General features: G+C 43.8%; 1 protein-coding gene across 1 annotated transcript in view; it reads left to right on the forward strand.

The window, feature by feature from the left end:
- Positions 1 to 14,599, forward strand: part of LOC129696340 (HERV-H LTR-associating protein 1) — a 44,796-nt gene extending 30,197 nt beyond the window's left edge. Inside the window, exons 8-14 of the mRNA XM_055634159.1 lie at positions 1,170 to 1,223; positions 2,706 to 2,792; positions 6,456 to 6,545; positions 7,173 to 7,232; positions 10,346 to 10,496; positions 11,711 to 11,793; positions 13,666 to 14,599. Coding sequence (XP_055490134.1) covers positions 1,170 to 1,223; positions 2,706 to 2,792; positions 6,456 to 6,545; positions 7,173 to 7,232; positions 10,346 to 10,496; positions 11,711 to 11,793; positions 13,666 to 13,718 — 578 coding nt within the window. The 3' untranslated portion in view covers positions 13,719 to 14,599. The remainder of the gene's footprint in view (positions 1 to 1,169; positions 1,224 to 2,705; positions 2,793 to 6,455; positions 6,546 to 7,172; positions 7,233 to 10,345; positions 10,497 to 11,710; positions 11,794 to 13,665) is intronic.
- The last annotated feature ends 448 nt before the right edge of the window (positions 14,600 to 15,047 follow it).

A 15,047-nucleotide genomic window follows, 5' to 3' on the forward strand; every position in this document is an offset into this window, starting at 1 on the left:
TACTGCCAGCAATGTTCTAACAAAGTATTAAACAGTCTGCTTGATCACAATGAGAATCATACCAAGGGACTCACTCGGAATATATCAGTTCATTTTCACTACCTAACCTTAATGTTATAGCATAAGTTGAGCAAAATGATACATTGCAAATTGTATTCTTTTTAATGAGGCTTTAATATAATAGGAGTCTATGGTAGGATGAAATAAATTCTGTAATCAGCAGAACAGGAATTAGGATTTCTCTTTATATCATAAATAAGACATGCAAAGTAACAAAGTTAAATCAGATTATGCTTCTCCTAATTTCATTTCAGTATTGCTTCATATAAGATATAGAATAATATGGGGTTCACAGCACTAACAGTATTCAATGGTGCTTTTATCATCCCATCTGCGAAGTGCTAACACAGTAAAATGCTTTATCTTGCAAACAGTCCTGGAGAGTATTGCCATACCCCCGATCCTTGATTAGCAAGTGTACAGACATACACGAAGCACCATGCATGAGGCAATGTTTTGGCACCATTTTCAAATTCCACGTTAAGTTTTTATGAGCGGTGCCTGTTCCACGCGAGCCCTAGGTAGTTGCAGCCCTTCAGCCATCTCCTTCCTTGGATGCCACGTCCCACTCCTCGCCCATCCACCTTTGTACCCTGGGGATGCATCCCGTAGCTGACCACAAGGCCGTGGTAGACCAGACCCCAATCCCTTTCCTCTCCTACCGGCCTCGCTCCTCACCTATCATTGCTGGCTCCATCCTCCTGGCCTCTGGAGTTCGGGGGACAAGCATGGGCCGGCACGGGGACCGCCCTCTGCCAGGCCGATGGACCAACGAGCAGGGGACCAGCTCGGTAACATCCATCTGCAGGCTGCGATCCACCAAGTCTTCCTCTGGAGCCGATATAGTTGTCTCCAGCAGCTGAGTCATAGTTTTCAGAAATTTCATGTGTACAGCATCTGATACATTCTCACAGAAGAGGATAAACAGTCTGAGAATGATCCTGATCATTCAAAATAACACGGGCACTAACATTGGATACTTCTGTCCCATGAGGGATATACGGTTACTGTTATTGAGGAATTACTTATTAAGTTGTTATTCTCTATAATAAAGAAACAGAATGCAATTATTGAAGAACAGATTAATTTAAGATCTATTTCCGTTGCAGTGAGCAAAAATGAAACAGACTGCATTTTCATCTGTGTAATGGCTGGCGTTCTGGGTAAGGTGTTTTCTTTTTATGGTGAAATACATTCAAAACTTGTTATTAAACATGTTATTGCAGACACTTGAGCTGAATATCCCAAATATGCTGGTGGGTACATGGATCCCGTGGCCAGAGGAGGTAGTTAAGGTAGATACTATAACAGCATTTAAAAGACACTTCGGCAGGTACATGGATCGTTGACAAGTTCACAAATTATAGGGAAGAATTAGGCCATTCAACCCATTGAGTCTACTCCACCATTCAATCAATCATGGCTGATCTCTGCCTCCTAATCCCATTTTCCTGCCTTCTCCCCATAACCCTTGGCACCAGTTCTAAACAAGAATTTGTCCATATCTGCCTTAAAAATATCCACTGGCAGTCTCCACAGCCCCCACACTGGCAATGAGCTCCACAGATTAACTACCCTCCTCGCTTCCTTTCTAAAAGAGCACCACACTCCAAACATGTGCAGGGAAGGAGGGAGAAAGCAGGGACTACCTGAGATTGGCGAAGTCAATGTTCATACCGCTGGGGTGTAAACTACCCAAGCAAAATGTGAGGTGCTGCTCCTCCAATTTGCGGTGGGACTCACTCTGGCCATGGAGGAGGCCCAGGACAGAAAGGTCAGATATTGAATGGGAGGGGGAGTTGAAGTGCTGAGCCACCGGGAGATCAGGTTGGTTAATGCGAACTGTGCGGAGGTGTGGGGAAAAAAGCGATCGCCAAGCCTGTGCTTGGTCTCACCGATGTAGAGCAGTTGACCCCTAGAGCAGCGGATGCAATAGATAAGGTTGGAGGAGGTGCAGGTAAACCTCTGCCTCACCTGGAAAGACTGCTTGGGTCCTTGGATGGAGTCGAGGGGGGAGGTAAAGCGACAAGTGTAGCATTTCCTGCGATTGCAAGGGAAAGTGCCAGGGGAGTGGGTGGTTTGGGTGAGATGGGATGAACTGACCAGGGAGTTATAGAGGGAGCGGACTCTGTGGAAAGCCGATAGGGGAGGAGATGGGACGATGTGGCCAGTGGTGGGATCCCATCGGAGGTGGCGAAAATAATGCAGCTATGAACAATGGCAAAAAAAAAGGAGAAAAGGCAGCTATATTTGGCTGGGGTAGTTTACACCCCAGCGATATAAACATTGACTTCTCCAATTTCACGTAGTCCTTGTTTCCTCCATCCTACCCCTCCCCTTTCCAGCTCCACCACAGTCCACTATCTCCACCTCGTCCTTTCTTCTTCCCCTCCCCCACCACCTCGTCAGTCTGAAGAAGGGTCTCGACCCAAAACGTCGCCTATTCCTTCGCTCCATAGATGCTGCCTCACCCGCTGAGTTTCTCCAGCACTTTTGTCTACAATAGAAGGAAGGTTGGTTTGGTCTCTGGAGAAGCCCTGAGATGCTGAGTTACTAAAGCACTATGCATCTTTTTTTTAAGTTAACTAGTATCTGCAGTTCCTTGTGTCTATAATAATTGATTTATATGGTTTTTAATATTTCAGACAGGGATATGACTTCACTGTGGTTTTCTGATTCAATGCAACCAGTTATAAATGAAACATTTTACAACAGAAAACCGACTACAACTGGTCAGTTCCACACAATTTGCTCATTTGTTCATCTTTTACTGTTTATAATTATATCTCCTGAAGCATTGTACTGGGGCTCATGGATGAGGCCAGATGAATTGTGGCACGAGTGGAAATCAGGTTCGCAGGTAGCTGGGCTAGAGTAGGAGCAGAAAGAAACAGCAAGGTAAGGTTCAAAACTACCAGTCATCAGAGAACAGGGAAATCAGCAATGGGGGAGACCAAGGCTTCTATTGGAGATATGTGAACTAAAGAGCAGGACCTAGGTTTAAGGTGAGTGGGAAAACATTTAATAGAAACAAGTTATAGGAGTAGAATTAGGCCATTCGGCCCATCAAGTCTACCCCTAGGTCTGTTACAAAACTTACCTTCAGCGGCGCTGCAGTTCTGTCACTGGCCGTGTGCACGACTTTGGTGCCTTTGAGAGTGGGGGGGGGGGGGGGGGGGGGGGGGGGGGGGTACATCATAGATACATTATCCTTCATATATCATTCACAATTTCTTTCTTGGGAAATGTTAACAGATAGCCCAGTAACAAATAGCTCTAATTGCACATCAGAAATAAATAAAAAATATATGAATATTGTCAATCCCTCTAGAGAATCTAATCAGAAGCACCCTTGACTCATTGAGGAGATCATAGCTATGAGTTCAAACCAAACTGCATGGACTAGAATATATAAAGCAGGCTGACATTGCAATTAATTACTGAATAAGTGTTGCACTGTTGGATGTAATTACTTTTAAATTACAGACAAGATAATAGATCAAGACAATAGATCAGTTTTATGACCTCTCAGTCATAAAATATCCTACTACCCGAGGAGGCGCACGCAGACGTCACTGTAATCTGGGATATTCAAGAATTTTAAGTGTAAAACACAAAGTGTTGGAGTAACTCAAAGGGGTCAAGCAATATCTCTGAAGGACATGGAGAGACAATATTTCAGGTAGGTATTCTTCAGTCTGCCCTCCATTTCCTCCAGAGATGCTGCCTGACATCGGTGGTGGGGAAGATGCTGGAGCCAATTATAAAAGATGGAGTAGCCGAACATTTGGATAGCAGTAACAGGATCGGTCCGAGTCAGCATGGATTTACGAAGGGGAAATCATGCTTGACTAATCTTCTGGAATTTTTTGAAGATGTAACTAGGGAAATGGACAAGGGAGAGCCAGTGGATATAGTGTACCTGGACTTTCAGAAAGCATTTGATAAGGTCCCACATACAAGATTAGTGGGCAAAATTAGGGCACATGATATTGGGGGTAGAGTGCTGACATGGATAGAGAAGTGGTTGGCAGACAGGAAACAAAGAGTCGGGATTAACGGGTCCCTTTCAGAGTGGCAGGCAGTGACTAGTGGGGTACCGCAAGGTTAGGTGCTGGGACCGCAACTATTTACAATATACATCAATGATTAGGATGAAGGGATTCAAAGTAACATTAGCAAATTTGCAGATGGCACAAAGCTGGGTGGCAGTGTAAACTGTGAAGAGGATGCTATGAGAGTGCAGGGTGACTTGGGAGTGGGCAGATGCTAGGCAGATGAAGTTTAATGCAGATAAATGTGAGGTTATCCACTTTGGTAGCAAAAACAGGAAGGCAGATTACTATCTAAATGGTGTCTTTGGGAAAAGGGGAAGTACAACGGGATCTGGGAGTTCTTGTACATCAGTCTATGAAAGTAAGCATGCAGGTACAGCAGGCAGTGAAGAAAGCAAATGGCATGTTGGCCTTTATAACACGAGGAATCGAATATAGGAGCAAAGAGGTCCTTCTGCAGTTGTACAGAGCCCTAGTGAGACCACACCTGGAGTATTGTGTGCAGTTTTGGTCCCCTAATTTGAGGAAGGACATTCTTGCTATTGAGGGAGTGCAGCGTAGGTTTACAAATTTAATTCCAGGGATGGCGGGACTTTAATATGCTGAGAGAATGGAGCAGCTGGGCTTGTACACTCTGGAGTTTAGAAGGATGAGAGGGTATCTCATTGAAACAAGTCAAGTCAAGTCAAGTTTATTTGTCACATACACATACGAGAGATGTGCAGTGAAATGAAAGTGGCAATGCTCGCGGACTTTTGTGCAAAAGACAAACAACAAAACAACCAAACAAATTATAAACACAATCATAACACACATATTCTTTTACATAATAAATAATAGAAGGAAAAACGTTCTGTAGAGTTAGTCCCTGGTGAGAAAGGCGTTTACAGTCCGAATTGCCTCTGGGAAGAAACTCCTTCTCAACCTCTCCGTTCTCATTGCATGGCAACGGAGGCGTTTGCCTGACCGTAGCGGCTGGAACAGTCCGTTGCAGGGGTGGAAGAGGTCTCTCATGATTTTGTTTGCTCTGGAGTTGCACCTCCTGTTGTATAGTTCCTGCAGGGGGGTGAGTGAAGTTCCCATAGTGCGTTCGGCCGAACGCACTACTCTCTGCAGAGCCTTCTTGTCCTTGGCATAGCAATTCCCGAACCAGATGGTAATGTTCCCGGACAAGATGCTTTCCACCGCCGCTGCGTAGAAGCACTGTAGGATACTCACCAGTGCTGAGGCATGTGATGACCATGTCATATCCTCAGAGATGCGGACTCCCAGATATTTAAAACAGTTCACCCTATCCACAGGATCCCCATTTATACTCAATGGAGTGTACGTCCTCGGATGATGTGCCCTCCTAAAGTCCATGATCAGCTCCTTCGTTTTTTTGATGTTCAAGAGGAGGCTGTTCTCCTGGCACCAGAGTGCTAGATCAGCCACCTCCTCCCGGTAGGCCTTCTCATCATTGTCTGAGATCAGGCCCACCACCACAGTGTCATCAGCAAACTTAATTATTGAATTGGAGCTGAACCTAGCCACACAGTCATGTGTGTACAGGGAGTACAATAGGGGGCTGAGGACGCAACCCTGGGGCGATCCTGTGCTCAGGGTGAGGGACTTCGATGTATTCCCTCCCATCTTGACTACCTGGGGCCTGGTGATGAGAAAGTCCAGGACCCAGGCACACATATAAGATTGTTAAGGGTTTGGACATGCTAGAGGCAGGAAACATGTTCCCGATGTTGGGGGAGTCCAGAACCAGGGGCTTAAGAATAAGGAGTCCAGAATCAGAGGTTTAAGAATAATGAGTAAGCCATTTAGAACGGAGATGAGGAAACACTTTTTCTCACAGAGAGTGGTGAGTCTGTAGAATTCTCTGCCTCAGAGGGCGGTGAAGGCAGGTTCTCTGGATGCTTTCAAGAGAGAGCTAGATAGGGACTCTTAAAAATAGCGGAGTCAGTGGATATGGGGAGAAGGCAGGAATGGGGATGATCAGCCACTGATTGGGGATGATCAGCCATGAATGGCGGTGCTGGCTCGGAGGGCCGAATGGCCTACTCCTGCATGTATTGTCTATTGTCTATAACCAATCTCCTTTGCAAGCTTTTGGTCATCTCCCTTTATATGCGGCTCAATGAGATATGTCATTTGAACAAACAGGGTATATGTTCCTCCAGGGTTAACGGTGCTAAATAAAAAGAAGTTTTTGGTGTCTTTGCTGATAATGACAGCCTCAGCCTATATTGTCATTAATCTTCCCTCTGAGCATATAGATTCTCACCCTCAAAGGAAGGGAAAATTAAAGCATGTGTACGTTTTTGAAAGAGGGTTGCTTTTATATTACAGCGTCTACCACTGTTTCGACATTGATCACACCAGCTACAGAAGGTCTCAGAAGGACGAAGTCAACCACATTACAGGCACAGCCACCCACAGGTGCATGTGGTATTAATGTTCAAATGTTTTGATGTGATTGAGAGTAAGGGAATAATTTCTGACACTGGAGCAGAGCTGCGAATGAAAGTCTAAATCTCTACTGGCTTGACCTAATTTTACTCAGGAAAAGTGATAGCTGAGATTGAAATTCCACAGAGCTGCCCCCGCTTCACCAGCTTTTCTTTTTCACGAGAATTGTGCTAAAAGCTCCGTTTTGGCACATACTTACGCTTTCCACCACTGTTTCTGGGAACATTAATTAGCCTGCCTTTTTTTTCCATTTCTCTGAACATATGTAAATGTTGTTGTTTGAGAAAGACGACTTAACAAGAAAAGCAAAGAAAAACCGAACACAGAAAAAAACGGAATTGAAGTCATTTACAGAAAAATTCCACGTCCAATTTCCTGGACACACAAAGAATGTATTTACCGGGATATCAGAGTGAATCATTAAGGCTGTGACTTAAACGAGAGAGTAAATTAAAATGTTGGAATCGAAAAAGTAAAAGGTCAAAAAGAGCTTGATATTATGTCACAGCATAATCTTTATAATCAAACTAGTCTGAAGTAAATTTTGTAAAGGATGGTAATTGAAAAGTTCAATGAAATCTGTAAATTCATTTTTAGGATCTCCAAAATATGAGGCTCGGGCTACTCCAAGCATTACCATTGGACAAGTGCATTCAAGTAAGTTATTTAGAGTGGATATCATGAGTTCATAAGTTCAGTTCATATCATGCATGAAATAAATCCGAAAGATACTAACCTGATTCAACTTTCAAATTGAGCATTGCTGAGTTGTTTGGCTATTTTTGGTCTACTCTGAAACCTTCTAACCTCTCCAGAAATGCTGAGTGCATTGTTTCTATCATAGGCTTAGAAAGTTATTACAATAATGGGGTGACACGGTGGAATAGCGGGTTGAGCTACTGCTTTACAGCGCCAGAGACCTGGGCTCGATCCTAACTATGGGTGTTTGTCTGCATGTTCTCCCATGACCTGCATGGGTTTTCTCCGAGATCTTCGGTTTCCTCCCACACTCCAAAGACGTAAGGGTTTGTAGGTTAATTGGCTGGGTGTAAATGTAAAAAATTGTCCCTAGTGTGTGTAGGGTAATGTTAAAGTGTGGGAATCATTGGTCGGTATGCACTCGGTGGGCAGACGGGCCTGTTTCCATGCTGTATCTCTAAACTAAACTAAACTAAACTAAACTAAACTAAAAAAACATGTAGTACTGCATCATTCTGATTTTCTGAAGTAGGACAGACTAGTCGGGACGTTGCTGGAATGGAGGCCTGTTGTTAAAGGAGAAATTGTTTGGACATTATTGCCATAGAGGGAGTGCAGAGAAGGTTCACCAGACTGATTCCTGGGATGTCAGGACTGTCTTATGAAGAAAGACTGGATAGACTTGGTTTATACTCTCTAGAATTTAGGAGATTGAGAGGGGATCTTATAGAAACTTACAAAATTCTTAAGGGGTTGGACAGGCTAGATGCAGGAAGATTGTTCCCGATGTTGGGGAAGTCCAGGACAAGGGGTCACAGCTTAAGGATAAGGGGGAAATCCTTTAAAACCGAGAAACTTTTTTCACACATAGAGTGGTGATTCTCTGGAACTCTCTGCCACAGAGGGTAGTTGAGGCCAGTTCATTGGCTATATTTAAGAGGGAGTTAGATGTGGCCCTTGTGGCCAAGGGGATCAGAGGTTATGGAGAGAAGGCAGGTACGGGATACTGAGTTGGATGATCAGCCATGATCATATTGAATGGCGGTGCAGGCTCGAAGGGCCGAATGGCCTACTCCTGCACCTAATTTCTATGTTTCTATGTTTCTATGTTAGGCTGAGTTTATTCTCACTGGGACATAGAACAGTAAAGCACAGGAACAAACGATGTTTGTGCCAAACATGATGCCAACTGATCTCTTCTGCCTGAACATGATCAATATCCCTATATTTCCTGCACTTCCTTGTGCTTATCTAAAGCTTGTTAAACACCATTATTGTATCTGCCTTCTCAACCACTGGCAATGCATTCCAGGTCTCCACTACTCTCTGTGTAAAAAAACATTTCCCGTACATCTCCATTAAACTTTCCCCGTTTAATCCTTACAGCTATGCCCTCTAGTGTTGGACAAATCATGGGGACATAGATAGGATAAATCATAATCCTTTTCCCGAGTCAGGGGAGAATTAGGGGGCTTATGGGCCTGTCCCACTTAGGCAATTTTTCAGTGGACTGCTGGCGACTGTCAAGTTGCCGGCAGTCACCTGAAAAACCGACAACTTTAAAGAAGATCTGAGGGGTAAATCTTTCACACAGAGTGTTGTGGTTATATGGAACTCCCAGTATTTGAACAGGTGCTTGTACAGGGAGCGCATGGAGGGATATGTGCTTAATGCAGGCAAATTGGATCAGTGAAGAGGGACCAACATGACTCGAATAAGTATATTTGTAACTTTGTTGTGTTGTATGCAAAACAAAGCATTTCACTGTACCTAGGTACATATGACAATAAAGTATAATTGAACCATAGAAACATTGCGATAGGCACCATAGCCAACATGGACAGGATGGATTGGAAGGGCCCATTCTGTACTAAACGATCCTATGTTTCTAGTGGCCGGCGGTCAATGATGGCGTGGCGGGACCGCCATGAGGGAGGGGGATGGGCAATGGGGAGGGAGGGGGGTGAGGGATGGGTAATAATGGACAATGGGGACCTGGTGTGGGTGAACCGCTGTGGGGGAGGGGGAAAACAAAGGAGGAACCGTCGTACTTTATAACTTTGTCAGCGCCACATTGCTGACGCCGACAAAGTTAGAAAAGTGCTTGGGTATGCAAGCAAAGAATTTCACTGTGTCTTGTCACATGTGACAAGAAAGTACTCCATTCCATCCATTCCATTCTATTATTCTACGGAGGTGATAAATCTATTCTACGAATGTGGCCGAATGGACATTATGTTGCACTGAGCTTATTGTACATGAGAATTTGAATGAATGAATGAATGAATGAATAAGTTTATTGGCCAAGTATTCACATACAAGGAATTTGCCTTGGTGCTCCACCCGCAAGTGACAACATGACATACAGTGACAGTTAGGAATCACACATAAAACATTAAACATTAATAATAAAACATTATTGATTAAACATGTGCATTAAATGAAATACCAGAGCAAAAAGGAGGCTACAAATTTTTGGTTGTTGGGTAGAGCTACTACTGATGGAAAAAAGCTGATTTTATGTCTGGCTGTGGCAGCTTTGACAGTCTGGAGTCGCCTTCCAGATAGAGTTGATTCAAAGAGTTTGTGGCCAGGGTGAGAGGGGTCAGAGATGATCTTACCCGCTCGCTTCCTGGCCCTTGCAGTGTACAGTTTGTTAATAGAGGGAATGTTGCAGCCAATAACCGTCTCAGCTGATCGTACGATTCGCTGTAGCCTCCGGATGTCGTGCTTGGTGGCTGAGCCAAACCAGACCATTATGGAGAAGGTGAGGACAGATTCTACGATGGCCATATGGAATTGGACCATCATTGCCTGTGGCAGATTGTGCTTCCTCAGCTGCCGCAGAAAGTCCATCCTCTGTTGTGCCTTTTTGACTGTGAAGTCGGCGGTAGCCTCCCACTTAAGGTCCTTGGAGATGATGGTTCCCAGGAACTTAACAGACTCCACAGATGTGACTGTGGTGTTGTTGATGGTGAGTGGGGTAAGGGGAGGGGGAGCTCTCCTAAAGTCTATAATCAATTCCACTGAATGAATGAATGAATGAATGAATCATTTAACTCTTGTGGTAGACTGCAGAGGTGTTCCCAGGCACAAAGAGGAAGAAAAGCCCATTGTGGGTGTACAAACTATTAATCGATGCGTTCTGGAACTTTGCCGATTCTTTCAACGATGCCTTTGCAAAATGAAGAGAAGAATTCAAACAAAGAGAACGGCCTTAATGTAAGTAAAAGTGTGCATTATCGTGACTTTTATTCATGACTCAATAATGAGACGTATAGAATTAACATTAAATTAATGCAATACATTTCATCCATTCATATATAATCCGTAAGACTGGGAAGGTGGTTTTCTCTTGGTGGGAGAACAATGTAAAATGTGGGTTTTCTGCAGGGATTGTGCCAATATAAGGTATCATGGTAATGAACTATAGTAATGGTTATCTTCATCACCTATCATTTACGCTTGTTTGCAGGTTTTCACTTTGGTCACAGTTTTAGTTACGATAGGATCAATTTGATCTTTTGCTTACTCCAACAAGATGGAAAATAAAAGGTGTTCCAATTTCAATGCATAATTTACGAAAAAAATCATAGTGGATATAAAAAGGCTCGTCTTTTGCTAAACACCAAAGCATATGAACATTCGCCTGAATATAAAAATTAGCTCACACAGAGGGTAGTGGTTATCTGAGGGAGACGCCAATCCGTCCCTGCTCTAAGTACACTGCTGAACTAAATGTGATCTCACATAAAAACACAAAGTGCTGGAGTAACTAAGTGGGTCAGGCAGCATTTCGGGAGAACATGGACAGGTGGCAATTCGGGTCGAGCCTTTTCTTTAGACCCTTCTTTTTGTCTCTACATTTTAAGTCTCATCTCCACATCCCTTTCTCCCTAAGGTAAAACTTCCACCTCGTTACTTATCACGTCCCTCTCCATTTCTGCCTTAAGAATACTCTGCTTCCACCATCCTGTGATGAAGGGTGATGGAAGATGCAGGGGTCTCAAAGAACTCCTGAGCAACGCTGCAGAATTTCCAGTCATACAGCATGGAAACAAGCCTTTCGGCCCAACTTTCCCACACTGATCAACATGCCCTACTTACATTCATCCCGCCTGCTTGCATTTAGCTCATATCCCTCTGAACCTGTCCTGTCCATGTACCTGTCCAAATGTTTCTTAAACATTGCTTGCCTCAACTACCTCCTTCGGCAGCTTGTTCCATACACCACCACTCTCTCTGTGGAGAAGTTACCCCTCGGGTTCCTATTAAATATTTCCCCCCTCACCTTAAAAATGTATTATAATTATTGCCTTACTGTATCTTATCTTTATTATTTCTCTAATTATGAAAATGATACAGCAATATGACTGTCTACATATGTGTAATTATTCTTCAATGTAAACATTAACAATAATTTAATGTATGTTCAGGTACTGCACTGATTACTACTCCTGGTACCAGGCACAAAAAAATAACATCTGTAAGATCACAAAGGGCTTTTCTTCCCTGAGATGTAAGTATAACAGCACTGAAGACATGGAGCTTTAAAACAAATGAACATGGGAAGAGGAAGGAAATAGGGATGAAGGGACCTTACAGCGGGGGTAGTTGAAGGCTCTTCTCCCAGTGATAGGGCTAGGAAGAGGAACATGTGAATGGCCTGACTCAGTGAACTGAAGGGTGTAATTTGAATACATAAGATGAAACATACGGTTTTTGGGAGTTGGGTTTTTCTATGAAGGGGGCAGAAAAATAAGGCTAGGGGATTTAATGGAGGTGTGAATAATTAAAAGCATAGATAGAGTGGATGTGGAAAGGATGTTTCTACTGGAAGGAGAGTTTAGGACCAGAGGTCATCTTCTCAGAATTAAAGAGCACTCTTTTAAAAAGTAAGTGAGGAGGAACTTCTTTAGTCAGAGGATAGTTAATCTGTGGAACTCATTGCCACAGAGGGCTGTGGAGTCTGTCAGTCAGGGGTGGAAATCCCAGGGGGCCAGTGGGGGACACTTCCCACCCTATTTGAAGAGGTGGGGGACGATACCCACATTTTTTGTAATCCGTATTTTAAAACTCGGTGAAATCTCCACTTTCCGCGAAACAGTGGGGGTGGGACTGCTGATCGAGGGCGCCGATTGGACGAGAGAGACATCAGTCAGCAGGCAATGGGGGGCGGGACATGATGATTCAGCACAATCATTGGTGGAGGGAGGTGTTGGTCAGAGGCGGAAGTAGGGGGAGTGGGACTGAGGATAGAGTGCAGTGATTGGAGGAGGGAGATGTGGCTCATCCGCAGTCTGGATCGATCCCGGCTCTCCGGCGCTGCAATCGCTGCCGAACCGCCACTGGACCATCCCCGTCCCCACCCGAGTGGGCCCCCCCCCCCCATACCCGGGGGTGGCCAGAGACATCGGGAGACAGACGGGAGCTGTGCCCCCAGGCCCACAGCCAGCGCAGAGAAGCAGCGCTCAACTCTGCCTGTCCTGCCAGGTTAACCTACAGCCCTACGGGAAATATGGCCCAGGTTTACAGCCAGTGCAGAGAAGCAGCGCTAGCTCCACGACTCCAGGCTGGTGCCCATCAGTCCAGGCAGGGCTGTAGGTTAACCTGGCGAGAGAGGCAGAGTTGAGCTGCAATTAGCGCTGGATTGAGCCTCTGAAGCCTCGTGTGTGTGTGTGTGTGAGTGTGCGCATGCGTGCGCGATCGCTAGGAAATTGTGTCCTCCAATCCCCCCCAATATTTTGATAGCGATTTCCGTGCCTGCCGTCAGTGGATATTTTTAAAGCAGTGATAGACATATTCTTTATTAGAACAGGTTATGGGAAGAAGGCAGGAAAATGGGATTAGGAGGCAGAGATCAGCCATGATTGAATGGCGGAGTGAACTTGATGGGTCGAATGGCCTAATTCTACTATAACTTGTGAACCTGGGTGGGTGAAGTTTTTTTACACAGAAATTGGTGGGGGCCTGGAACACATTGCCAGTGATGGTGGCGGAGGTAGATACGAGAGTGGCATATAAGAGGCTTTTAGATAGGCACCTGGAAGTACAGAGAATAGAGGGATATGGATCATATACAGGCAGGTGAGATCAGTTTAATTTGGCATCGTGTTTGGCACAAACATTGTGGGTCGAAGGGCCCGTTCCTGTGCTATACTTTTCTATGTTGTATGTTCTATGTTCTAAAGTTAGCGTCTTAGGATGGTGACAGTAAGCCTCAATGGGAGCAGGTAATGTGATCTCTTTCAGTATTCCTGACAGTTTGAAGAGTATGAATATGAAATCTCCACTATCTAGTTATCACTGTTGAAGCTACAGACAAAATTGTCTGTTTGGATGTAAATTGAAAATTCTCAGACCTGTAATATTTCCCTCTTCCTTGCTGCAGCTTTGATGAAGATATGCCTGTCAAAGATCTGCAAATCAACCCGACTGTCATAAATTAAGAACAGAAATGTTTTCATGGAACGATCAGTCATTTCTGTATCTATTCACAATAATTCATTCTTATATTATTATGATTGCTGCACAAAGTGATTCAGTAAAAATGATGGGTAGATAATATAAGCACACTGATTAATGAATCATAACCAAAATGTTCTGTATTAATACATTAAATGTTACTGACATTCTTGAGAAAAATGTTTGGACTCCTGAAAACTGGATTTTCTTGTATTGTTCTTTTAACTCTTCAATGAAGGCACACTAATACTATTCTACCCGTTTCTTTGCTTGGATATGTCTATCGTAATTTACTGGATGGTATGGATCACTGCCCTGCCAACTGAAGGGAGTAGCTACAAGGTTTTATTTCTCATGGGATCTGGGGAAAATATTATCAGTCAGTTGGCATGAATTTTTACATCTACCCAATCATTATCAGTATGCAACGGTTCATTTAAAATACCATTGGGCGGAACATTGCAACAGCTGATAGAGCTGGTGCCTCATAGTGCCAGAGACCCTGACTCGATCCTCACTACGGGTGCTGTCTATGTGGAGTCTGCACGTTCTCCCTTTGACCGTGTGGGATTCCTCCGGTTGCCCTGGTTTCTTTCCACATTCCAAAGCCACGCGGGTTTACAGGTTAATTGGTCTCTGTGAATTTCCTGCAGTGTGTGGGGAGTGGATGCGAAAGTGTGATAATATAGAATCAGTGTGTATGTGTGATCAATGGTTGGTGTAGATTCAGTGAGTATGTGTGATCAATGGTTGGTGTAGATTCAGTGAGTATGGGTGATCAATGGTTGGTGTAGATTCAGTGAGCATGGGTGATCAATGGTTTGTGTAGATTCAGTGGGCCGAAGAACCTGTTTCCATGCTGTATCATTCAATTCAATTCATTAAAAAACTTAGATTTGGAATGGCTAATTTCACTATTTCTTTAATAGCAAACCACCATGAATATTTAAGAGAAAACACCAAATTAAAAAAACATAATTTGCTATCTGAAAGATTGTGAGGCTTAAACATTGCATTTGATGCAGCAAGTGTAGGCAATGAACAGTTGTGCAGTTAAATTCCAAAGTTACCATCCGAGTTTTGCCACTCCTATGGTAGTTTTATGAAAATGAAATCTTCCTGTCTATGTTCACATGGAAATGATTGGAACTTGTGTCATATGGAATAAACATTCCACAGATCATAATGTCTTTAGCCCATGTCAATTTAACAAAACGATGACATGGATTTCATTGTTCTGGTGCCAGCACATATGACAATTAAAAACGCCTGACTCTTGACTTGAACCAGTCAACTGGTTACAGTGCC

This window comes from Leucoraja erinacea, chromosome 4 (genome assembly GCF_028641065.1).
Source record: "Leucoraja erinacea ecotype New England chromosome 4, Leri_hhj_1, whole genome shotgun sequence".
NCBI classification, from domain to species: Eukaryota; Metazoa; Chordata; class Chondrichthyes; order Rajiformes; family Rajidae; genus Leucoraja; species Leucoraja erinaceus.